Below are 24,762 nucleotides of genomic sequence, written 5' to 3'. Positions count from 1 at the left end.
TTGCATGTAGGGCCATGAATGTAGGGCTGGGACAGGGGGTTGGGGTGCGGCAGGGGACTCTGCAAGGGGTTGGGGTGCAGGATGGGTCCAGAGTGTGGGCTCTGGCCCAATGCTGCTTACCTGGAGTGCCACTGGGGTGACAGCGGTGCGCAGCAGGGCTAAGACAAGCTCCCTGCCTGCCCTGGCCTTGCACCGTGCTGCTCCCAGAAGTGGCCAGCACCACGTCCCTGGGGTGGCGGGGCAGAGGGCTCTGCATGCTGTCCTCACCTGTGGGTACCTCCCCTGAAGTTCCCATTGGCTGCAGTTCCCTGTTCCTGGCCAATGGGAGCTGCGGGGGGCGGTGCCTGCAGGCAAGGGCAACACATGGAGCCCTCTGGGCCCCCTCCCATTATCTCCCAGGGGCCGCAGGGACGTGGTGCCGGCCGCTTCCCGGAGCGGTGCAGGGCCCGTGGTGCCATGGGGGTGGCAATCCCATGGGCTGTAGTTTGCCCTCCCCACCTCCTCTGGTGTAATGCAACGTTACACCATGATTGGCAATATTTTTTAATGCCCCTCCTCCCCCAAGTGGTAATAACTAACCAACATGCTTTGAGGCATAGGCAGTCCAGGTACTGTTTTCTCTAGTGGCTGTAACCGTGAATTGCATTAGTCTGTTTGCCAAGTAATGCCTTGCAGCAGTGAATTTAGCATGTTAATTATATAGTGCATAAAACATTTTCTGTTCCCTCCCTGTTTTATTTATATAAGATAAGTATCTAGATAAGCCCAGAGAAAATGATATCCAGAAAAATACAGCATTGAAACAGTACAGTAAAATACACCTCTGTTAACACACAAATCACTTTCTTGCTGACCCTTGATGAGCACACATGCTGGCAAACATTCTAAGCATGGTGAGTTTACCCCAGGGCGAGGGACATTCTACATCAGGAGAAAATCAATATGAAAGGGTCGCAGTGCAGTTGACTAGGGACAGTATTCTAAATTTCGCACCCTTTTCCACAGATGGGGGGTCATTGTAGCAGATATCTCACTCCTGAGAGGAAGCAAGGGTGCATCTACTACACGAATGTGGCTTCCGTCCCAGTCCCTGTGCTGCTTGCCTGTGTGCTGCTTTGGTCCCTGCGCAAGTGATTGCAGAATGATACGGGAAAGTTTCCTTCAATGGGGAAAGGAACAAAGCAGCTCTGCCAAGGAACCTTTGGCAGAGGATTGGCGAGTACGTCCAGGAAAGTTTCCTAGAGATCTCTGGAGGATTCCCAGGAAATCTCGGTGTGCATCAACACCCTGTTCTTCCATACTGCTTAGCTGCACAGGAAAAATGCCCAGCACATAGAAAAACAGCCAGCCCTGTACATTTCTGTGCCCTCAACCCACCTCCACACTTCACAAAGCAAAACCACTTACCAGGGTCTCCTCTCATCCCTGGGGCTATTGGTAGTGGAGATGGGGTCACCGCTGAAGATAGCATCCAACTCGTTATAAAAATAGCAGGTCTGGGGCGCAGCACCGGAGCAGGGGTTTGCCTCCCTTGCCTTCTGGTACGTGTGCCTCAGCTCCTTGATCTTTGCTCTACACTGCAGCATGTCCCAATCATAGCGCTTTTTGCCCAAGCTTCAAGAAATCTGTTCGTTAAGTGTTGAAATTCCTATGGCTGGAGCGCAGTTGAAACTGCACAGCCTCCTCTCTTCAAATACTGAGCAGATCCAGCAGCTCTGCATTGGTCCAAGTGGGAGAGCATTTGCTGTATGGAACAAGATCAGTTGGGGAGATGCAATGTGAGCTCTCCATGCGGCGCAAACAGGAAGCTGGATTTCAAAAATTCCTGGGGCTTTAAAGGAGGAGGGGCGAGCAGTTGCTTACCTGGCTGTAGGGCAGCAGAATTGGAGCTGCTGACCAGGATGGTCAGGATGGGCATTGTGGGACAGCTTCTGGAGGCCAGTTACAGTGATAAAATAAAGTGCAGTGTCTATACAGGCATTTTGTTGATACAACTTTTGGTGGTTATATTTGTCACCGAAAGTGGCGTTGCAGTGTGTAAACCTCTCTTGTTTCATTGCCAAAAGCTGCCTTTTGCCAATGAAACTCTGCACTGTAGACAAGGCCTTAGTATTGTGTTTGATCAGGAATTGCTTTAAGTATGGTGTAATGTTACTAGTTCACATTTAGTAAAATAAATCTGAATGGCACAGTCACAATAGTGATAGTAATTTTTCCCTCATTTGTACTGAGGAAAAACATTGTTCTGTAATACATGGCTAAACTTTGATTTTTTCCATTTGCACTGTGAAGACTTATTGAGCTTGACAATGTATTACAAATTCTAAAGCTTATAAAGATTCAAATCCAGAAGGTATTATGCACGCATGCATTTATATTCTTACTTCCAAGTTTAAACTCACTCGAGTTACGTTTTGGTTATCAGCTACAGTATTAAAATGCCCTAAAGTATAACTTTATTTTGAATGGTCACATGTAAAACTTCATTCACACATTCATCCTGTGCTGCAGATAACATCTTTTAATTGTCTGCTTTAGTTTTGTGTTAAATACTAAACATCATGCTGGATGAGCAATCCTGCATTGGCAGAGAGAGCTTAACAGTGCATGTTTCCATTTCCTCTGATTCCAGTGTAACTCCTCTTTGTGGCTATTTGTTTTCTTCATTCAGAATTCAACCATCTAAAATCCTGCTAGAGTTGTAAGCTCTGTATGATAAGTGAGTCTTATACTTAATAAAGAGAAATTTCTACCAACATAAAAAGGAGAGAGAAGCTTCAGATTTGGTGGAGTTAAGAGTAAAAACAAGAATGTTGTCAGCTACACATTGTTTCCTTAGGCTAGTGGGCTTTATGGTGATGTACAGGTGTTTTTGAGTTAATGTGCATGCTCTTAACTCTTTGATTGATTGAGGCAGAATTCAGGTCACTATGTAGTAGGAGGCCGTCCCTTGAATGAATGTGGACAATAGACTTTTTCATGAGTTGGTTGATGGAGATGAGTTGTCATTGGTAGGACTCCCCTGAAGAGCTTGTCTTAAAGTTGTCTTAAAGCTCTGTCTTAGAGCTTGTTTCCACTATCCTTGCTTAGAAAATCTATTGTATAGTGTGAAAAACAAACTAGAATATCTGAGGGTTAAAACCTATATCGAGGGAAAAGTAGATCAATTTTATAGATTAGTGAACATTTTTTAAATGGACTTGGTTTCTTTCTGGGTAAATCAAGATTTTTACAGAATCTGTACCTGTTCTTAACACTTGGAAATCCACATACTCTTTACAATTAAGTGAGATGTTTTTATTTAGATTCTTGGAATTTATGTGCTTGCTTCTTCCTTGCTTGTCAAAATAATACTGTATCCTCTAAAGGTTATTAAATTTATTCTTTGCAGAGTTCTCAATTACAGAATGTATGTAAGAAAACCAATAGTTATGTTTTACCTTACAAATATTTTATTCTCTTTCCTTTTCCTGTAGGCAATCAGAAACTTGAGAGTGTTGTGCTTAGTAAAATGAACTTTGAATCTTTTCTGAGAGATCTACTTCTGGTTCGTCAGTACAGAGTTGAAATTTATAAGAACAAAGCAGGCAGTAAATCTACCAAAGAGAATGACTGGTATTTGGCATACAAGGTACAATTTTCTATCTCCATATATGATCTAAGTTGAAAAAATGCAGATGTTTACTATACTTCTGTTCATCCAATTCAAACTTTCTTACAGGCTTTCAGTGCCTCCAATTGGCCATATGATTGGGGGGTGAAGGGGGTGTCATCCACCTTTTTGTGTGTCCCTGGATTTCCCCACTGCTCCAGGGTGGGTGGATCCTGCACTGCAGGTGTGCCATATGATGCTCTAAGGGGAGCTTCAGGACAACTGACTTACTGTATGGCTAGAGGTTTAAATTCATAATTTTTTCTGCAAGTATAGTCTTAATAGTTGGAAAGGTTAGAACCTTGTCTATTTTATGTACTGCATGGTGTATTTCATTTGTTCCTTTGTGCCTTTAAAAAACATGCATGTATGTACAAACATATAATATTACTATGTTTTACAGCATCAAAAAATCACTACACTACAGCTGCCAAAATGCTTATATCCTCATACTCCAAAGACAACATTGTATTAATCATATTTAGGCTTTCTTTGCAACCATTAGGACAGGAATTTTTTTTAATCAAAAGCTAAAACTGTGTAGAATCTGAATGTCCTGTGGTCCACAAATACAGACTGGGTGTTTTGGCACTTATGGATTAGAGTAACATAATTTCAGACTAGAAAGGTAGTTCAAATTAACCTCTTAGTTTGAATGCAGTGTTGTAGTTGTGTTGGTTCCAGGATGATAGACAGACAAGGTGGGTAAGGTAATGTCTTTTATTGGGCCAACTTCAGGTTACACAGAGCCTGAAGAAGACCTGAGACCTGAAGAAGAACTCTGTGTATATTTAAAAGCTTGTGGCTCTCACTAACAGAAGTTGATCCAATAAAAGATATTATCTCATCCCTGTTGTCTTTATTTTAAAAGCAGTTTCAGATTTCAATATAGTTTGGGAATCCAGTTGCACTGGGAATGATTTTATTGGCTACAAACTTATAATATTTGCTTTTTATTTCCATTTCAGATGGATTTTAAACTTTATGATGTCTTAGAACTCTGATTTCACTGAAATGCAAAAAACCCCAATTTGTTCTAACCTTGTTGTGCAAGAGATTAGAAAATAATTGTAGTGCTATTCTAAGTTTTCTTTCTCAAATAGGGTTCTCCAGGTAACCTTGCCCAGTTTGAGGAAATTCTCTTTGGCAATAATGACATGTCGACTGCCATTGGTGTTGTGGGTGTTAAGCTATGTACTGCTGATGGACAAAGAATAGTTGGAGTTGGGTATGTTGACGCTACGCTCAGGAAGCTGGGTGTCTGTGAGTTTCCAGATAATGATCAGTTCTCAAACCTTGAAGCTCTGCTGGTTCAAATTGGACCTAAGGAATGCGTGCTACCCGGAGGAGAGACTGCTGGGGATATGGGAAAACTGCGACACGTAAGTGGGTGACTATGTGGACTGACTGATTTATATTTGTATTAATTGAGTATGGGAAGAAAGCTCTGAAATAAGTCGTGAACTAAGCTCCATAAAGGCTAAGAAATGAACGGGATTAATAAATTAATTTGAAGGAATTCTGGATGATACATACATCACTTGTTCGTTACATGTTTTAATCAACAAAAGATACTGTTAACCCTGGTCTGTGCTCTAGAGTTAGATCTACATGAGGCAGCTCACGTCAACCTAATTTTAAGTGTCTACCCTAAAATGTTGCTCCTGCTGATGTAATGCCCATTATGCCGATTTAATAATTCCACCTGCGCGAGAGGCGTAATGCTTAGGTTGACGCAGTGTCTGTATATACACACTGTGTTTCTTACATGCACTGTTGCCCCACACTGACAGTTGAATTGGAGTAAGCACTCCTGGTGGGGACATGCACCACTAACACAAGGAGTGTAGTGGGGACATGCAAAAGTCTGTACTTCTGAGGGAATTCTGCACAAAAAAAATAAAATGTCTGCACATTTTATTTGTCAAAAAATAAATGTGGCTCCAGCATGGCAGTTGGGAGCACAGACCCCTGCCTGCACAGAGGTGGGAGATGACCATACAGCGCTGTCTCTCCCCCCCCTCCCCCCCCCGGACACTGACTCGGTGATGAGACTACACCCAACCCCGATGCAGCAGAAGGGCCAGGCCTGCCCAGAAACACCCCAGGGCACAGGCGCCAACTTTTTTCTGCTCTGATGGGTGCTCATGCCCCTGCCCCAACTCCACCCCTGCCCCAAAGTCCCCACCCTAACTCCACCCCTCCCTGCTCCTATTGGACCCCTCCTCAAATCCCCCCACTGGCCCCGCCTCCTCCTCTAAGCATGTGGTGTTCCCCCTCCCTCCCAGGCTTGCCGGGCGAAAAAGCTGTTTCGTGGTGCAAGCGCTGGGAGGGAGGAGAAGCAGGACGTGGTGGCATGCTCAGGGGAGGAGGTGGAGTGGAGGTGGAGGTGAGCTGGGACGGGGGGTGGAGCGGGGAGTGGGTGCTTCAGCCCTGGAGCACCCGCGGAGTTGGCGCCTATGCCCCAGGGTCCTGGCACACCAAGATAGCAAGTGAGAGGGACAGAGTTTCACACGCTCAGCCCTGTGACTGCTCTTGTGGCTTCCCTTTGCTTCTCTGTCAGAAAGCCATTTCTCTGCGGGGAAGCAAAGAAATCCTTCAGGGGACGTGAATTCTGCATGTGCGCAGTGGCATAGAATTCCCTCAGGAGTGTAAAGAGATTTAATTACTCTGGTGGCTGTACGGAGTCATAATTTAGGTCAACACAATTTTGTAATGTGGGCATACCCTTAAAGTAAAAACCTATCTATCTTTATCTTCTCTCTGTATAGTCTAACAATTGAATACAAATTAACAATTGAATACAAATTAACAAATTCTTTGAGAATACTCTGTGTAGTTCACTTTCACTCTCTTGAGAACTTGAAATGACTTATTATAACTTATGCACAACAGATCATTCAAAGAGGAGGAATCATGATTACAGACCGAAAAAAGGCTGAATTCACAACAAAAGATATTGTGCAGGATCTCAACCGCTTGCTGAAATCAAAAAAGGAAGAGCAAGTGACTAGTGCAACGTTACCAGAGATAGAAAAACAGGTGAGTAACTCGTAGCAGCTGCAGATACACCAGTGAATGATAATACACCTTTTTTTTTTTTTAAATGAAACACTGTCAATTGTCGACTGACCACTCTGCTTTTACTGTATTCCTTTCTTCCTCTTGTCTGACTTTGTTGTTAATCAGCCTGTAAACTCTTCAGAACGCAGACTGCCTTTCTATTTGTCCAATATCTAGCATATTTGAGCACTACTAAAATATGAACAATACTTTTAAATGAGATATAGCAATAGTGTACAACTCTGTTTTCACTATACAGGTGTCACTGCTCTTGTAATGTCAAGTGTTTAGAGGGGAAGCTTGAAGTCTGTTAGATTCTTTTAAAGCTTTCCCCAGCTACTAAAACTATATCACCTTGTAGTTGATTCTTTAATAGGCACTTTTAAAAGGAAAAACCACTGTTACTAGGGACTACTAAAGCATAAATGAAAAATAATTTTAAATTTGCTGTGATGCATTTACATTTCTGTACTTAGGGTGGTTGTGGAATAATACTCTTCTTCATGGGTTTATAAGTGGTTTTAGGTACTTTATTCCTATGGTCTGAAACTTATCATAGAGGTCTGAGCTCTAACTTCTAAATTAGTGCTCTCTGTATTGGTTCCCCATGGAATAGAATCCCATTTTAAGGTCCTGATGTGACATTCAAAGCTCTTTAAGGAATTGGGCATAGCTGCCTGAAAGTGCATGTGCTCTCATGCTGACTTGCCATAACACTTACTCTGAGGGAAGCAGTCACGTTTTTATAGGAGGAAGCTTGTGATTGCAGTAGATGGCACCAGGAGTTGGAATTAGACTATGGAATTCAATCCCAGAAGGAATAGGCATGACTGCAGACCTTGTGCCTTCATAACTAATTGCAAAGCTCATTTTTATGACTTAATGCTCCCTAAATCTTTAATTACACGTTTAGGTTAGTCATAGCAAATGGAACGGGCCAGCCAGTCCAGTTTCTGCATGGCTGACCTCTGCATATGTGAGAACATCCTGTGTTTTTTTTTTTTTTTGTGCTGTGGCAGTTGTGCAGTGACCTTTCTAGGCAAAAATCTCATGGGAGGGCTAGCTTGCCTGCCACAGCTAGGCACAGTAGACTATAATGCAGGTTCGGAATGGTAAGGGTGGTAGGGCGTAAAATCCTGCATGCATTACTTAATTTGTTTTAGACTTTTTGCAATAGGTTACGAGTGGGAGGGGTGATCTTCTCTTATTCCATTAATGGCTTCTTCAACTTTATGGAGTCGATGTGATGGTGTCTCGGGGTCCCCAGCCCTGAGAGGCCCTTGTTACCCTCCTGCCTTTTTACATAATATCTATACATACATTTCACAGTAAGTTTAGTGATCAGTGTGATTCTGGCTTTCATTTAATCTTACATGACATCATTTCTGGATAAGTATCATAAAAGTGGTGTGCGAAGTATAGTGAATTTGTCAGGCCTGATAGGAGTTACTGTTATAGAACAGTGAACACTTTGCCTGTTGTCGCTGAGGGTTTCCTAGGGTCACAGTTCATGTGTTAGGAAAAGGTGTAGTTACTTCTGCTGCTTGGACAGCCTCAAGAGACACAGAAGGGTAGTTCTTGTTGGGTGGCTCAGGGAGTAAGCATGTGTGATGGTACCATGGGAGCAGCAGTAACAGCTTCTTCCATAGTACTTCAGTGAAAACAGATGCAGATTTAAACACTTGTATAAGCACATGCAGTGTTAAGCAGTTTCTCACAAAAATATTCCATTCTCCTTTGATCTCATTTGGATTTGAGTTGGGAGCCAGGGATAGTTCCTTTTATCGCCTACCTAACTACTTCAAGATACTAGGCTTTTGAAAGCTAGATGCACGTGCAAAGGCTATCCTTACTTGCAATTCATTCTTCTCAAGTGTAGCTGAAGTTTAATCCTGAATTTAGCTCTGTGGTTTGAGCATTGGCCTGCTAAACCCAGGGTTGTGAGGTCAGTCCTTGAGGAGGCCACTTAGGGATCTGGGGCAAAAATCAGTACTTGGTCCTGCTAGTGAAGGCAGGGGGCTGGACTTGATGACCTTTCAAGGTCCCTTCCAGTTCTAGGAGATTGGTATATCTCCAGTTGTTGTTGTAGTTTGTTATTTCCTAATTTTTTTATGGTTCGATGGCAAACAACCATAACAAATGTACATTTTTTTTGTTTCTGAATATTTTGAACATATATTTAGAGCATGCTGTATTTATATACTAAAATACTTTGTATTCTGTGATTTCTAGTGGAAATGCATAAGACATATAGGCTTTATCTTCACACTTACTGGATTTTGTAAATCAACCCAGGTTTGATGAACCTAGGTGTAACCCAAGTTCCGAGGGCATTATGAATTCCTGTTTTAGGCTAAAGTCTCATCAGATAGTCAGAATTTTTGTTTGCTTTTTTATTTTTTTTAAGTTGACATGGCTCTGAGAAGCTACTCTTGGATATTGTTTGTAATTCTATAAAAGTATCTGTTGGCCAATAGAATTACTTTGTTTTACTGTAACACACCTTTGTAACTTTAGGTTGCTGTTTCATCCTTGTCAGCCGTTATCAAGTATTTAGAGCTCTTGTCGGATGAATCTAACTTCGGACAATTTGAATTGACTAGCTTTGACCTCAGTCAGTATATGATACTGGATAATGCAGCTGTTCGAGCCCTTAACCTTTTCCAGGTAAGAAACAAACATGTATTTAAACTAATGAACTTGCTTCCAGTTTAATCACAAAAGTATACACTTTGCTACTTGATAGTAGCCTCACAGTACAGACGACCCCGAAAATCCTTTATAGCTGTGGTGGTGCGTTTCTGGTTTCTATTTTTGTTTTGTTTTGTTTGGCCTGTCTAATGCTGTGTAACTTCCTAGAAAAAAGCAAGCAGAGTGGGGGACTTTATCTAACTCTCACCTCCCTTACAGGAATTCCCAGTAGGCAGAGCCAGAGGGGATCCCATCTCCAGTGGCTGCAGCTTAGTATTTTCAGTCTCATTTATTTGCATGCAGAATCCTACCTCATTTATAACCACACGGGGGCGGGGCAGGACTTGCCACAGTGTTCCTCTTATTGAGCAGGAAGTAATGCAAGGTGCAACTTACAGCAGTCAGTAAACAGATCCCTTTGAAAGTTCTGCTGACGAAACCTTGACATATTTAAATGGGCACTGTCAGCGTAGCCTTTTTAAAACAAACGGCCGAATGTCGTCTTTGGTGTATTTGCTGACTGTACCCACAGAGAAGTAGTTCAAACACTGGTGTATACGCTGATTTCACTTGTACTTTTTTTTTCTTATCAGATTCTGCTTAGTGCTCCTTGGCTTGAGTTACAAAGTATATGCACTTTGGGTCCCATGGAAGAAGCCCAGGGAGTAGAGTACTACTTCTCCACTCCACAAGAGAGAGGCTCCTGGAGATTCCAGGGAATAAAAAACTCAGGTCTGGCACCCAGGTGTGCTAGCCCAGGGAGAATGGAGAAACCTGAACATTCTTGCTGCCTTCTCTTGCTATGTCCAAGAGTTTAGGGAGGGGAACCTCTGCTCCATTCCCTTCTCCAGCTTTATGCAGGAGTTCTTGGAAGCGGCACCCTCTAAACTCTTCTCCTTCCTGAGTTCCTTCCTGGGAGACTGGGACAGATGTAATTTTCTGACTAGATACATGGCATTCATTGGGAGGACATGGTGAGGAGGGGATAGCTTAGTGGTTTGAGCATTGGCCTGCTAAACCCAGGGTTGTGAGTTCAATCCTTGAGGGGGCCATTTAGGATTTGGGGATTGGTCCTGCTTTGAGCAGGGGGTTGGGCTAGATGACCTCCTGAGGTCCCTTCCAACCCTAATAATTTATGATTCTATGACTCTTCCCATTTAATTTTGGGAAATTCCCATTTTAAGATGGACTTTTATTTAAGGGAGATGTTGCATAGAGCAAGCTCAAAATATAGCCCTAAAAGTGCCCAGTGCAGGGGATCAAAAAGTAGCTTAGTAAAATGACACCTTATTTACACAATAGATCTACTGACTTTAAAATGCAAATTCGCTGAAGTGGAATGTTTCACCAAATCTATTACAGATTTCACAAAAGTCTTGTTGAAACAGGCAGGTTTCTGCTGGAAACTTGCTGGTGTTCCAGGGACCCTGCTGGGGCTGGCACCCAGAGCTTCTGAGCTCCTGTTCTCAAGCCTGGGCTTCCAGGGTCCCTGCTGGAGCTGAGAGTTTTGATTCCTAGAATCAGGCTCCAAAACCTGTGGCTCTGGGACAGCCCTGCCATACAGACTACACCAGGGCCAGGCATTCTCAGGGCTTCCAGCTGGCCCAGGACATTGGAAGCGCTGGGGTCACCAGCCTGAGGCAGTCTGAATGGTGGGGCTGCCTCTAGGCAGTAGACCCTGGGAGTTGGTCCTATGCCCTCCAGACTCACAGCTCAGTGTCAGGGACCCCAGATGACCTGAGAATCTAGGCTCAAGCAGGGAGCCCATCAGCCCCAAGAACTCCAGGGCTTATTGCAGTGGAATCCTTGTGAGTTTCCTATCTAGGATTCAGTGAATGACCACATAGGGGCTTGGCTACACTTGCAAGTTAGGGCACCCTGGGCTGATTTAATGCGCTCTAACTCCTGAGGTGTCCACATTGGCAAGGCACATGCTGTGCCTGGACTCCGTGGCTGGAGCGCCCCTGGTAATCCACCTCCATGAGAAACATTAAGCTTGCTGCACCCTGGCTGAAATGCTGGGGTGTCGGTGTGGACGACATGTTGATTACTGCGCTGTGATTGGCCTCCGGAAACATCCCATAATCCCTTGAAGTCAAGTGGCCACTCTCATAATGGTTTTTAACTTGGCTACAGCATGCGGATATCCCCTTTCAAAGCTCCATTTCTGACAGCCGGCATGCTTATCTGCCCCGGGACACAAAGCAGACCATTACTGTGACATGTTCCTGCTGCAGAGGCAGGCGTGTGTGTGTGTGTGAGAGAGAGAGAGAGAGAGGGGTGGGGGCTGATGGGTTTCCCCCCACCACTGTCTGAACTTACAGTATGCTGACACACTCTCTCTGCCCCCCAAAACACGCTGTCTCCTGTCCCCCCCAACATACTCCCTGTCAGGCTCTAATCTCCCCCCCCCCCCCGCCCCGCCCCCAAATTTGAAAAACATCCTGCAGCCACTTGCTGCACACTGGGATAACTACGAACAATGCACTGCTCTCTGTAGCTTTGCAAGAACTGCTAATTTGGCCATGCCACTACGCTTGCAGCTGACAGTGTGAACACACGGCAGCACTTTCCCTGCTGCTGTCTCTGAGGGCTGATTTAACTCACGGCACTTTACATCTGCAAATGTAGCCATGTTTTGTTTCAGGAGCACACCATATTTTTGTCATTCTAAAATGAAATTTTTGATGATCTCTGGTTTGCTTAAAAATTTCGGTAACTTTGCTTTAATTCCAAATTGGAACAAAAGCAAATTCTGAAACACAACTTCTCCCTTACCAAACACCCTGAGTTCCAGCCAGCTTTACTTGCTATTCCTTATTCCTGTTAGCATTGCAGAGCAATATATCTTTCAGAGAACAAGATGGATCCTGTTGTCTTTTGCATCATAGTTTGTGTTAACCAAACTCCAACTGTAGAATATTGTGACACCCAAAAAACTCAGCGCCTCTCTTCTTGTAAACCAGTACAGTAAATAACTGACAATTTAGCTATTTCTAGCTTGTAAGTGATACATTAGATATAACTTCAGAACCAGAGTAATTACAGGGTTCAGACAGCAAAGCAGTTCAGACAGCAAAATTAAGGACTTCACTGCTTTTTGTTTTGTTTTGTTTTGTTTTTTCTTTCCGTACTTGCATCAGGGGAGCAACTTCAATCAATTTTTATTGGGATCTTTGGGTAAAATAATCTGCTCAAAGCTTTGTCCTGATTCTCTCTGCTATAATTACTACAATGCAACATCTTGAGCTAGGATTGACAGGGCGTGTCTAAGTAGGTAAAATGAGCTGGAAATGGCTCTCCAAAGACAATGGATGTGGCTCAATAAACAGCCTATGCATTTGTTGCCTTATGGGTAAGGCATGTCCTAATCTGTCCTTGGGATTGTTGCCAGCCTGGGAACAGTCAGTCTGCCACATGGCGCTACTGCTTGAATGTCAGGCTTTCCTCTTGACTAGTGTTTCATCTAAATAAAAAATCTGTTATGAAGTCTGTTCTTACATACTTTACAATTTGAGTCAATCACTCTGTGAGGCAAGAAGATTCTGACTGTTAGCGCAGTTGATGTATTGTAGTTCCACATGCTGCCTGAGCCATAAAATGGTAATATAGATTGGCAAGTGCAGAAAAATAAAGTTTGCTAGGAAACCTTGCTGCTTGCACTCAGCTTGATATTTCATAGTAGTGTACAGTTCTCCAGTATGTTGACTGTGGCTATTGTACTCTGCCAAAAGAAGGTTCTTACTTCCCAGCATTTTAAACTATTATACTTTGCTTAATTCCGTTTCTTTCTTCTGGATACTCCATTACTATAGTGTATCTCTCTCTGATAGTGAAGTCAGACCTGAGACTGGATTTCCATTTGAAGCTGTTTGATTTTAATTATAGGTGTGCTTGAGAGGGTGAGATAGAAGAGATCAATACTACAAACCCCTCCACCCAAGTAGAGACTTGAAGGTTTTGAAGCAGATGTATCAGCTATTTTTGCATGTTAAATGTGTCTGAGAATTTCCTGCTGGCTGAATTTTGTATAGCTCATTCAAAAATATAAATCTGTGCAGGTACACACAACATGTCTGCAGTTAATATCTAACCAGACACTGAAGATAGTGTACTATAATCTGAACAGACCTGGTTTAAAGGTTGTAGCCTATAGTACCACAAAATGCCATTATTATGCTAAATTTAATTGTGTCAGAAATGTAAAACTAGAAAACTCAAATGTTCTACCAAGCTGCAGTTGTTTTTTTTGCCATACCCTCTTTTTTAAATCATTTCTATTTTTTTCTTTCCAGAGTTCTGGTGAAAATGCCAACAGTACACAATCATTGGTTGGGTTATTAAATAAGTGCAAAACTCCTCAAGGACAAAGACTGGTTAATCAGTGGATCAAACAGCCACTTACGGACAAGAACAGAATAGAAGAAAGGTAAACATACATATTGGTATGCATCTGATCACTTCACTGCAAATCCTTACACTACAGATAGGAGTCTGGTCACTTAGTTTTGCTTAAAAAAAAAAAAAAAGACTAGTCTTTATCAGAAACAGCTTTTCAGGGTTGAAATGTTTCCTTTCTATTGGAAATAGACTAACGAGCACCTAGAGATTTCTGTAGAGTATAATGTAAATTTGTGTACAGTGTGTGTTAGGTGGTACATTATACTTGGAGCAAAGGGCTTTTTTCTCTAATCAGTTTACATCTAATAGAAGGATTAATGTATCAGGTCACTAAGCCGAACCCTCCTACTTATAATCCTTTATACTTAATCAGAAGTCACAAGTTACAGGGGTGTGGAGCAGCAGTAGGCTTACTGTTTTGAACACTTGAGACTCATGCTATGTAAATGCAGCAGCCACTTTCTGATTCTTATCTAAAAGTAAACTATACACAGCATGAATACTCTGGTCTCCCAGCCCATTCTGAAAATGCCTTCATTGTGTTAACAGAACATTTAGACACCTCAGTGATCACTTATATAGGATAGCATATCTAGATCTCACCATTAGAAATGTTACCTTCTGAGTGGAGGGATTTGTCCACCTTTTATAGATGTTTACTACGCAGATCAATACTTATGCAGATCAAATACTTCTCCACACATAGAATGGACTATTTATATCTATCTTGGGGCTTTATGCTGCAGCCCATCACCATAGTATCTGAGTGCCTTCTTTGTAAAATCAATAATAGTATCAAAATCCTTAGAGTACTTCATGGAGCTTTTGGCACACTCCCACTCAGTGGGATTGGTCAGTTAGCTTTTATTTCCTCCTAGACATACAAGTTGAAGGTCAGAGACTGTTTGAGAAGTGACTTGTTTGCCCTGTGACATCTTGATCATAATCTCTCTATAAGCAGACAAGTGACATTTTTAACATGTGCTAAAATAACCGAGTTATCCTTTCATGTTCTCAGATGGATAGCAGGTTTGTGTGTGTACATGTACATTTTAAAATTGTATTGCAAAGTACAAAAAGGGAGGCCCGGAAATTCCGATTTTAACTTTGAAATGGCCCCAAAAGCTGGTGGTGCCTTACAGATATCACTTGACATGCTTATATAAAACACTGTATATGCTGCAATTAGGGCTGTTGATTAATCACAGGTAACTCACATAGTTAACACAAAAAATTAATCATGATTAAAAAAATCAATCGCTATTAATTGCACTGATAAACAATAGAATACCAATTGACATTTATTAAATATTTTTGGATGTATACTTTTTGGAAGTAAATATTTTGAAAAATAAAATGCTGATAGCTTAATCTTTTGCAATCTATCTCCCTCTTGCTGTGAATTAGCAAGATTGTACTGTACGCTAAAGTTAAAATTTTTGGAAGGATTCCAAAGCACTTTACTTCATATGCATACAATATGGGAATTGCTTCACTGCCCATGAAATTCAGTCATCTGTGGAGTAGAACACTACAGTTATTTAACAGTACACAGCAATGTTACACTATTCAGGAAAGCAGACACATTGATATATTCGGCTGAGATTTGTAGGCAGAAGTTAAGTGGAATGGGTTTGAGAGTAACCCACTGGTTTCATTTTCATGAAAAAGTGCCATGAAAACTTAAACCTTTGTTTTTTCAAATGATGTCTCCAGCTGTACCTTCCCCCCCCAATCACCTTAATGCAGGGGTCCCCAATGCGGTGCCCGTGGGTGCCATGGCACCCACGGGGGCATCTAAATGCGCCCACGTCCTGACCGGCAGTTGAGCATCCACCGAATTTCTGCTGCGTTTCGGTGGCGACACTCTCGATGACGCCACTTGCCGTTGACAAGTGACGTCATCGAGAGGTGTCGCCGCCGAAACGCAGCAGAAATTCGGTGGCATTTCGGCGGATGCTCCACCGCTGCCATGGTCCTTCATCTGGCGCCCACCAGACGAAAAGGTTGGAGACCACTGCCTCAATGCATCATTGGTTCAGTATTAACATGAAGTGTGCACGTGCTAACGTGCCATCACCATTTCTAAGCAACATCAAATGCTGCAAGTCTCATGGAAAACAGTACAAACCCATCCAGACCCTGCTTGGCTAGTATGGCTGCAAAATCTTGCCCCACAATTGAAATCTGTAGGTGGTATAAGACAGTCATCCTTTGGAGCTAAATGGCTGATGCAATTCTATTTACACTAGTTTCTGAAGAAGTACATAGCATTAGTTTTACGTGTGCAGAATAATTGACATCCAATTATATATGTTGGTGGTTAAAGCAAAGTAGAGGAATAGCAATCGGAATACATATAATATAACATATAACAAACAGAATGCATATAACTTATACACGGGAGAAAATGCATCTGAAGCCATTGCTGTTAGAACATGTGACCTTTTGCTGGAGCAGCTTCTAATAAACACAAGGAAAGCAGGGATTCCTTACACTTGCATTTCTGGGTTTTACCCACTCCTGTTTCCTTTTCCACAGCTGTACAAAGGAAGCTGACTACACAGCCATCCCTATGCGGAGTTGCTTAGGAAGCAGATGTAGGAGGCTGTTGCTTTGTGCTTTGCAGTCAATGTGTTTCTGATACTGATATCACTAAGTCTGGGTACAAAGATAGTAAGAGCTAATACAAAATATTGATTGCAGTGTGTAACATTACTAACTATAAAAATAACCTGTGAAAGTCCTTGCTGTTTGGCAGACATTTGAAATCCTGAGAAACAAAAAATTCTGCTGACTGAAAAGTAGAGGATGCTGCATCATGCTTCTTGGTGAGCTCTCATACAGGGTATATTTGGCTGATTCCTTTAGTCTGTAGTGCATCCACATCTTTCTGAAAAATCTCACTGTATAATTTCTGCTCAGCTTTCTTGAACAAAAATGTTGGTTCCACTAAACGTATTCAGTCCTATATGCATATTGTCTTATTGTGGTAGTCATTGGGGCCCAATCCGGGATCTGGGCCTTATTGTGCTAAGCATTGTACAAACACATAAGTGGCCCTACACTGAAAAGTTTAGTCTAAATATACTGTAGAGGATTATGCATTTTAACATTGGTTACCTGGCTGGATTATTCTGAGATGTTCCTAAATTTTGCTTTGGTGCCTCTGCAGTTTACCTTGGTTAGGGAAATTAATCCCAGCTCTAGCAGCCTCAGACTATTGTTAATCTGACTACTCGATGTTGGAATTTGTATACCATTCAAGGAGATTGGGATGATGAAATCAAGGGGTTCGGGTAAAATGTCCTTGTCCACTGAGCTTCTAGTGATTCATTCAAGACCTTTTCTAGACTAAAAAGTTTTTAAAAAAAAACTACTAAACTAATGGGTTTTATTTAAGGGTTTAAAAACGTGTTGCTACCTAGTGTAGTGGGTTTTAACACCTTTCAAAGTATTTTAACTAGTCAGGGCAACACTAATGGTTTTATGGAGATACTGTGAAGAAGTTTTCTGTTACACTTTCTCTCAGGACAGGACAACAAAATTTTATCCCTGCAAAGTATTGACAGTTAACTCTTCTGCTAGCCACAGTGATAATGTAACAATGCTCTGGAACAGTTGTCAGTCGAGGAAGAAGTTGGGACCTTTCAATTTTCGTTTGAGATCAGACTTTTAGCCTGCATCTACACCAGGGAAAAAAATCCTGCTTAGGTTGGAGTTAGCAAACTCTGACCTAAACTAGACCCCTTCTGAATTTGGACAAACCCTGAAAATGCACCTAATGGCTACAGGGAAGTTTCCAACATGTAGATTGATCAATTGGTGATTCACGTCAGAATGTGACTTGTGATTGGTTTACAGTACAAGCTACTATAAATAATGCAGATGAAATGAGCAGTCATTTTACTGACCTGAATATGACTTGCTGGCTTTTGCAATAAGCCTCTAGTTTAAAATATAGATATACACTTTATCTGATGACAAGGTGACATAGTAGCGCTTAAAACTGTTTGACCATTTCCATTATAAACCCCTTCTCAAGAATGCTTAATACAGTAACTCCTTGCTTAACATGCCGGTTAACGTTGTTTCGTTGTTACATCGCTGATCAATTAGAGAACATGCTCGTTTAAAGTTACGCAGTGCTCCCGTTTAATGTTGTTTGACAGCTGCCTGCTTTGTCCACTGGTTGCAGAAAGGGCAGCCCGTTGGAGCTAGCTGGTGGGGGCTTGGAACCAGGGTGGACCGGCAGCCCCCCTATCAGCTCCTCTAAGTTCCCTGTGCGGCAGCCGCCCAGCAGGCTATCAGTTGCCGGGTAGTTCAGCTGTCCCTCCCTCCACTGTTGTGTTCTGCTCCTGCTCTGCCTTGGAGCTGCTCCCAGGAGCCTCCTGCTTGCTGTGCGGGGGGAGGGGGGCAAAGAGGTGTGCTAATGTCAGGGTGTCCCCCTCCCCCCTGCTCCTGTACCTCATCTCTACAGAGCGGGTTGGGGGGGACGACGACACAACAGAGCTCAGGACCGAGGGAACTTGCTGGCAGCAGCTGCTGTCTCAACTTGCTGATCTACTTAAAAAGGCAGTGTACTCAGGGTACGTCTTCACTACCCGCCATATCGGCGGGTAGCAATCGATTTCTCGGAGTTCGATATATCGCGTCTTATCTAGACGTGATATATCGAACTCCGAACGCGCTCCCGTCGACTCCGGAACTCCACCACCGCGAATGGCGGTGGCGGAGTTGACGGGGGAGCCGCGGACGTCGATCCCGCGCCGTGAGGACGGGTAAGTAGTTCGAACTAAGGTAGTTCGACTTCAGCTACGCTATTTCGACCCCCCCCACCAGTGAAGTTCAAAGAGTAAAAAACAAAGCAACACAACTATTCTTGGAGAAGTAAATTTAGATGATTAAAACTCAATTCTAAAAGTCTAAAGTGTTTTGTTTAGTAATACAGGGGTTTCTATGCCACTTCTTTGCAAACCTGTTTCTCTAAACTGTCTCAGGAGTTTGAAGAATCTGAAGTTATGATTCTGTGATGCTTTAGTATTTACCTAATCGCCAGGAGTCCTGGAAAAGTATGATATTGAGAACCAGTTTCAACCAGTTCAGGATTTCTCTTGAAGAGTTTAGGGTGGGGCAGTTTCAATATGTGAAACGATGATAAACTGGCTAATTATTGTACAGTACTTTGCTGCTTTTTTATTGTAATTATGAAGAATAAAAAGACTTCATTATTTTGTTATATGAAAAATGTTTTTAAAACTACTAAGATTGTTATGCAGTTCTTTGTTCTGTCATGAACATATTTAGGTTTCAGTGGATAGGCAAACGTCATTTAGGTGTTTCCTTTATTGACTGGAAGACCGTTTCCTGTTAAGAACTCTCATTCACAATTCATAGTTTCATGCATGTGAATTGTTCGGTATTCAGTGTGAAACCGAAGGCACTTCATTTTAATCCTAAGTATGATGGCAACGATCTCTCTGCTTGTACGCTGTTCAGCAGTACTGCCCACAGCAGTCAGTATTAGTTGGCGATTTCATAAGTTAAATGAGTTATATAATTCAATGTTAAACTCATTTGTATTGTTGTTCCTGGTTCATAATCTAGTGGGGGTAGTTTACATTTCCATGGTAATTTATACAAATTTTCAGTGATAAAGACTGCACAACTGTTGTTGTTGTTCCATCAAGAACTATTTTTATTGTTTGAATTAGACATTACTCCTGGGGGGGGGGGGGGATTCTGTGCCAAAAGATTCAATATTCTGCATATTTTATTTGTCAAAATAATGTAATATAATCACACCAGTTTCAGTTGTTTTGGTAATTTATTTAAACTACAATACAGAAAAAAATTCACAATAACTATTCAGCATTTCCTAAACACATGAAAGTTAAGTTACAAATACTTGGTAACTAATACTCTGCATTCCAGTTATAGTCCTGGATTTTCATTTATATTACAGAACATCAAACAGCGCCCCCCACCCAAACAGTAGAACATCATTTTAAATTGCTCAGACTTTCACACATGAAAGTCATAGTTTTGATAATCATTGTCCTGGACCTGGCTGGGTACTTCGGGAAGTGCTTGGTTCTGATTGTCCTGATGTTTTACTGACTGCTTGGTAAATGTTTTATTTGCCTTCAAAGCTTTTTTTTTTTTTTTAAATCTGTCTGTAAATTAAATCCTGAGCTGTAATCTAACCCCATTGTGCCACTTTGGCACAGGAAAAAAGTGATAAAGCACATAGATCTTCCTAGCTGAGGATTCCCTTCCTGTCATTTATAATAAGGCTCCTTTACATCACTCTGGCAATGAGGAGCCTTAAAACTTTTACAGGTTTTATGCTCCTGGGCGGAATTGGCTGAGAATGGGAATAGTTAACTAACAATAGGAACATTAACAATGTTACTACACAGGCAAGCGGCTACATTTCTGCCTGTTTTGTGCATAATAAAGTTATTTAAGAAATACTTTATTATAGTAGTCTGGAAACCCAGATAAACAAATTTTAAATATCTTTTTTCCTCATCCTCTGTCCTCAGTAAGAAATTAGTTTTATTGAAGACTTTTTGGAGAAAGGAAGGTTGGAATGAAGGCTTTCATTTTCATAAAAAGCAGATATCTAAATGCCTAATATAAAATAATTTGTCTAAATCTTGCAGTTTACATGTCAATACAACAATATAGGGAGCCTGACCTACGTAGTGCATACTGTTTTTAATTATGGATGTTCTGCAGAACGTTCTGAAGAAAAGGACCTGAGGATTACAGTGGACGAGAAGCTGGATATGAGTCAGCAGTGTGCCTTTGTTGCCAAAAGGCCAAAGGCATATTGGGCTGCATTAGTAGGAGCACTGCCAGCAGATTGAGGGAAGTGATTATTCCCCTCTATTTGACACAGTCGAAGCCACACCTGGAGCATTGTGTCCAGTTTTGGTCCCCCCACTACAGAAGGGATGTGGACAAATTGGAGAGAGTCCAGCGGAGCGCAACAAAAGTGATTAGGGGGCTGGGGCACGTGACTTATGAGGAGAGGCTGAGGGAACTGGGATTATTTAGTCTGCGGAAGAGAAGAGCAAGGCGGGGCGGGGATCTGATAGCAGCCTTCAGCTACCTGAAGGGGGATTCCAAAGAGGATGGAGCTTGGCTGTTCTCAGTGGTGGCAGATGACAGAACAAGAAGCAATGGTCTCAAGTTGCAGTTGGGGAGGTCTAGGTTGGATATTACGAAACACTATTTCACCACTAGGTGGGTGGTGAAGCACTGGAATGGGTTACCTAGGGAGGTGATGGAATCTCCATCCTTAGAGGTTTTTAAGGCCCAGCTTGACAAAGCCCTGGCTGGGATGATGTAGTTGGCGTTGGTCCTGCTTTGAGCAGGGGTTTGGACTAGATGACCTCCTGAGGTTCCCTCCCCGCACACAGCCATCTCAAGGGCCCTTTAACCCCCAAGCGTTGGAAGGGAGCTGGAGAGGGACAGGGCTGGGTGCTAAACCTTTGTAAAAGTGTGTGTGTGGGGGGGCCCACCAGTGCTGGAACTGGGTCCCCCAGTGCTGGGGGACATGCACCCCACTTTTAAACATGGGTATAATTTGGGAGTGCGGGGGCAGGGTTGTCCTTCCAAACTGCAAGCCTCGGGTAGGTGTGGATTGGCGCCTGCAGGGGCTGTGCTTTGTGCCGGGGGAGCCGCACAAGGCAGCACCTGACCGAGACTTGCAGTTTGGGGGGGGCGGGGCCAACACTGCCGCTTACCCCCCCCAACTACACCCATGTTAAAAAAGGGGGGAGCTTGGCCCCCGTCCACTCGATTCCAGTGCCATCGCCTGGGGGCGCTCCAGCAGTAGGCAGGGCCAGATTAACTTTTTGTGGGCCCGGCGCCAAACGTATTTGTGGCCCCCCTAGGGAATGATTGTAAAAGGGGCTGGGGGTAAAAGCCACAGTGGGGCGGGAGCTAGGGTTGGTCTCTGGAGCAAGGGAGGGGTCAGGGGTAAACTGCAAGTGCAGCAGGGCTGGGGAGGGGGCAAACAGGCCCCCCCCCGCCCCTGCCCACATAGAGCGGGTACCTGCCGGGTTCTAGCCCATTCTCTTTGTCTCTCTGCACTGAGCTGCCCCTCCTCCCGCAGCAGCAGGACAGGTTCTCTTCCACCCTTCTGGTGTGGGTGTTGGGAGTGAGAGGAGCAGAGGTTAATGTGGTTACTCCTATAACTGGACATTTCATTTCCAGTCAGCACTGCTAACCAGACACTCAGGTCCTGTTTTCTACTGGAGTTTCTTGTCTAAAACTAGATACCTGGCAACAGGGCTGCCAGAAAAGCCTGGGGGGGGAGAGGGGCAAGCAATCATTTTTAAAAGCGCCTTAAGGGGGAGGAGGGGCAAGTGGTGGGTGGGCTAGGGAGTGGAGAGGAGCTAGTGGGCAGGGCCATGTCTGCTGTACTGCCCAGGTAGGTTGGAGACTGCGAGGATCAGCTGACACAGTATCCCCAGCCCAGGCGATGTGACAGCCACTGGTGGATTTAGCATTAGTGGGCCTCCCCCAGCTCTGTGCTCAGCTTCATTTTAGGGGCTCCTCCTTGGGACCCAGCCAAGAAAAAGAACATTCTCTCTCATCTCCCCCCGCCCCCATTTTTCATTCTTTTTTTCTTCATCTTCCTCCTATAAGTAATAGCAAGTAAATGAAAATAAAGTGAGGTACCTTGATTGTTCTTGTAGTCTAGCTTATTTTTCCACAGACCACTTGAAAATCGTGGAGGGTTTCGACAGACCACTTAATGATCTTTCCAAATATTGTGAAAAAAAGTTGGGGTGCAGGGTCTGGCCAGGAGCTAGGGTGAGGGAGGGGGCTCAGGGTTGGGGCAGGGGGTTGGGGTGTGGAGCGCTTACCTGGGGCAGCTCCTGTTTGGTTCTCAGGATTGGTCTGGGGGTGCGTGAGGGGGGGTGCAGGAGTTAGGGCAGGGATCTGGGTGTGTGTGAGGAGGGGTGCAGGGGTCAGGGCTTGGGGTGTGTGGGAGGTGCAGGGGGCTGGGGAGGTGTGAAGGGGTGCAGGCGTCAGGGCAGGGGGCCAGGGTTGTGTGAGGGGGGGTGCAGGGGTCAGGGTGGGCTGTGGTCGTGGGGGTGCTCACGGCAGGGGGCTGGAGGGGGTATGCCCCAATTCCAGCCCCTTCCCCAAGGCTCTGCCTTCTCCTCCCCCCCCAGAGCGGTGAGCGCACTGTGACTCCACTCTTCCCCCTCCCTCCTGCCAACAGCTGATTGGCGGCAGGGGGAGGGGAGGGAATGTAGCACGCTGGGGGAAGAGGTGGGGGAGGAGCTTGGCTGCTGGCAGAGCCTGCCCTGCTGCAGCAGGAGCCCCAGCAGCCAGGAGCATCAAGTTTCTGACCCCACAGTAGAGAGCGGGGGGTGGAGAAGAGCGGGCCGGGGCCCTTTTGACCGTGGGCCCGGCGCCATGCTAAATCCAGTACTGGCAGTAGGTATGTTTCTTCCTTCCAGGCGGCATCACACACTAGCCTGCAGAGTTTCCCCCCTTCCCAGCCAGAGTTCAGTTCTGTTGTCTACCTTGTTTGGATCTTCCTGTACAGCCACCTTGTCTGCAAGCTGCTCCAGAATATCTGCCTGTTGTGGCTACCACTGGCGGCCTTGCCAGTGGCAGGCTGCTTCTGACCCCAGCTCCCAAGCTTGTCTGGGTTTCTCACCACAGCCAGTTCCTAGAGTGCTGCTTCCAACCTGCTCTGACATAGCCTCACTGTGTTTCTATCCTGGGCCAGGTATACCCAGGTCCTCTCTTGCCTCTGGCTGTATTTTATTTTTCTGTGCTGGAAGGATTATGAAGCCCTCTGCTGGTAGGAGTTAATACAATGCCCAGTAAGGAGCTGGCATGTTCATTACAATTCAATATTTGCAGTATACTATATTAGAAGGTACAGTTCTGTCAGTGAAGTAGTCTATTACCTTTATTTAAATAAAGATTATTTAAAATATCTGGGTTTAGCATGTATCAGAGAGGGTCTAGTCTAGCTCTGGATCTGCAACAAAGCATTTATAGACTAACAGACGTTCTGCAGCATGATGTTTCTGCATAATGAGCTTTTCTTCAGATGCAATGATGCATCTGAAGAAGTGGGTATTCACCCACGAAAGCTCATGCTGCAGAACGTCTGTTAGTCTATAAGGTGCCACAGGATTCTTTGTTGGGTTTAGCATGTATCCATTGTAATAAATCACATATTCTATGTAAATGGCAAATTTAGCCAGTGTGTGTATCTTTGTCCATCAGCTTGTAAATGAGCTATCTGGTGTGATTTGAAGCCTTTCTAGCCTAGACACTAACACCTGCATTTAATGAAAAACGTTAATGAAAAAACTTTCTGAATTTTCTCTCTGATAGAGAGGGCATGCAGTTAAACTGTATCTAATGACTAATGGTCAGTGGTATTGCATGTGTCTTTAAAGCTGTATTTCATTAGCTGAAATTTAATATTTGACACTGTTACCCTGCATTTATGATTTTGTTATTGTAGGGTTACGTTAGCTAGTTTAGTGGTATTGACACTCGGCAGTAACTAATTGGAGGGTGGACCTGAATACAATCCTTTTTGTTTGAAGCGTGGAGAAGGAGGATATTGTGTTTTCTTCCTCCTTTAGTGTGTTCTTATTTCCAGATTAATTCGGGTCTGCCTTCCTATTAAAAAATCACTTTATCCATAAAATTTCTCAGACCTTCTAGCATTTATTATCACAATTCCCATTCGATTTGTTTTCAGGGAATGTCACTAGCACGATGTAAGGAAAGACGACTTAACTAGCTTATGGAAAACAACTTTGAAAAACGAAGCAAGGTAACAGAGCAAAGAAAACGTATGCACTAATAAATCAGGAATTGGGTGTTTAAAGTATGCTATTTTATTCCCTGATTTGTTTATCAGGGAATAAAATAGCATACCTTATTTTATTATGTAT

General features: G+C 43.5%; 1 protein-coding gene across 1 annotated transcript in view; it reads left to right on the top strand.

Annotated features, from left to right (window-relative positions):
* MSH2 (mutS homolog 2) overlaps nucleotides 1-24,762 on the top strand; it is a 98,524-nt gene that overhangs the window by 2,285 nt on the left and 71,477 nt on the right. The window contains exons 2-6 of the mRNA XM_039531925.1: nucleotides 3,477-3,631; nucleotides 4,756-5,034; nucleotides 6,548-6,694; nucleotides 9,233-9,382; nucleotides 13,702-13,835. Coding sequence (XP_039387859.1) covers nucleotides 3,477-3,631; nucleotides 4,756-5,034; nucleotides 6,548-6,694; nucleotides 9,233-9,382; nucleotides 13,702-13,835 — 865 coding nt within the window. The remainder of the gene's footprint in view (nucleotides 1-3,476; nucleotides 3,632-4,755; nucleotides 5,035-6,547; nucleotides 6,695-9,232; nucleotides 9,383-13,701; nucleotides 13,836-24,762) is intronic.

This window comes from Mauremys reevesii, linkage group 3, assembly GCF_016161935.1.
Source record: "Mauremys reevesii isolate NIE-2019 linkage group 3, ASM1616193v1, whole genome shotgun sequence".
NCBI lineage: Eukaryota > Metazoa > Chordata > Testudines > Geoemydidae > Mauremys > Mauremys reevesii.
This window is presented reverse-complemented; position numbering and strand designations above follow the sequence as displayed.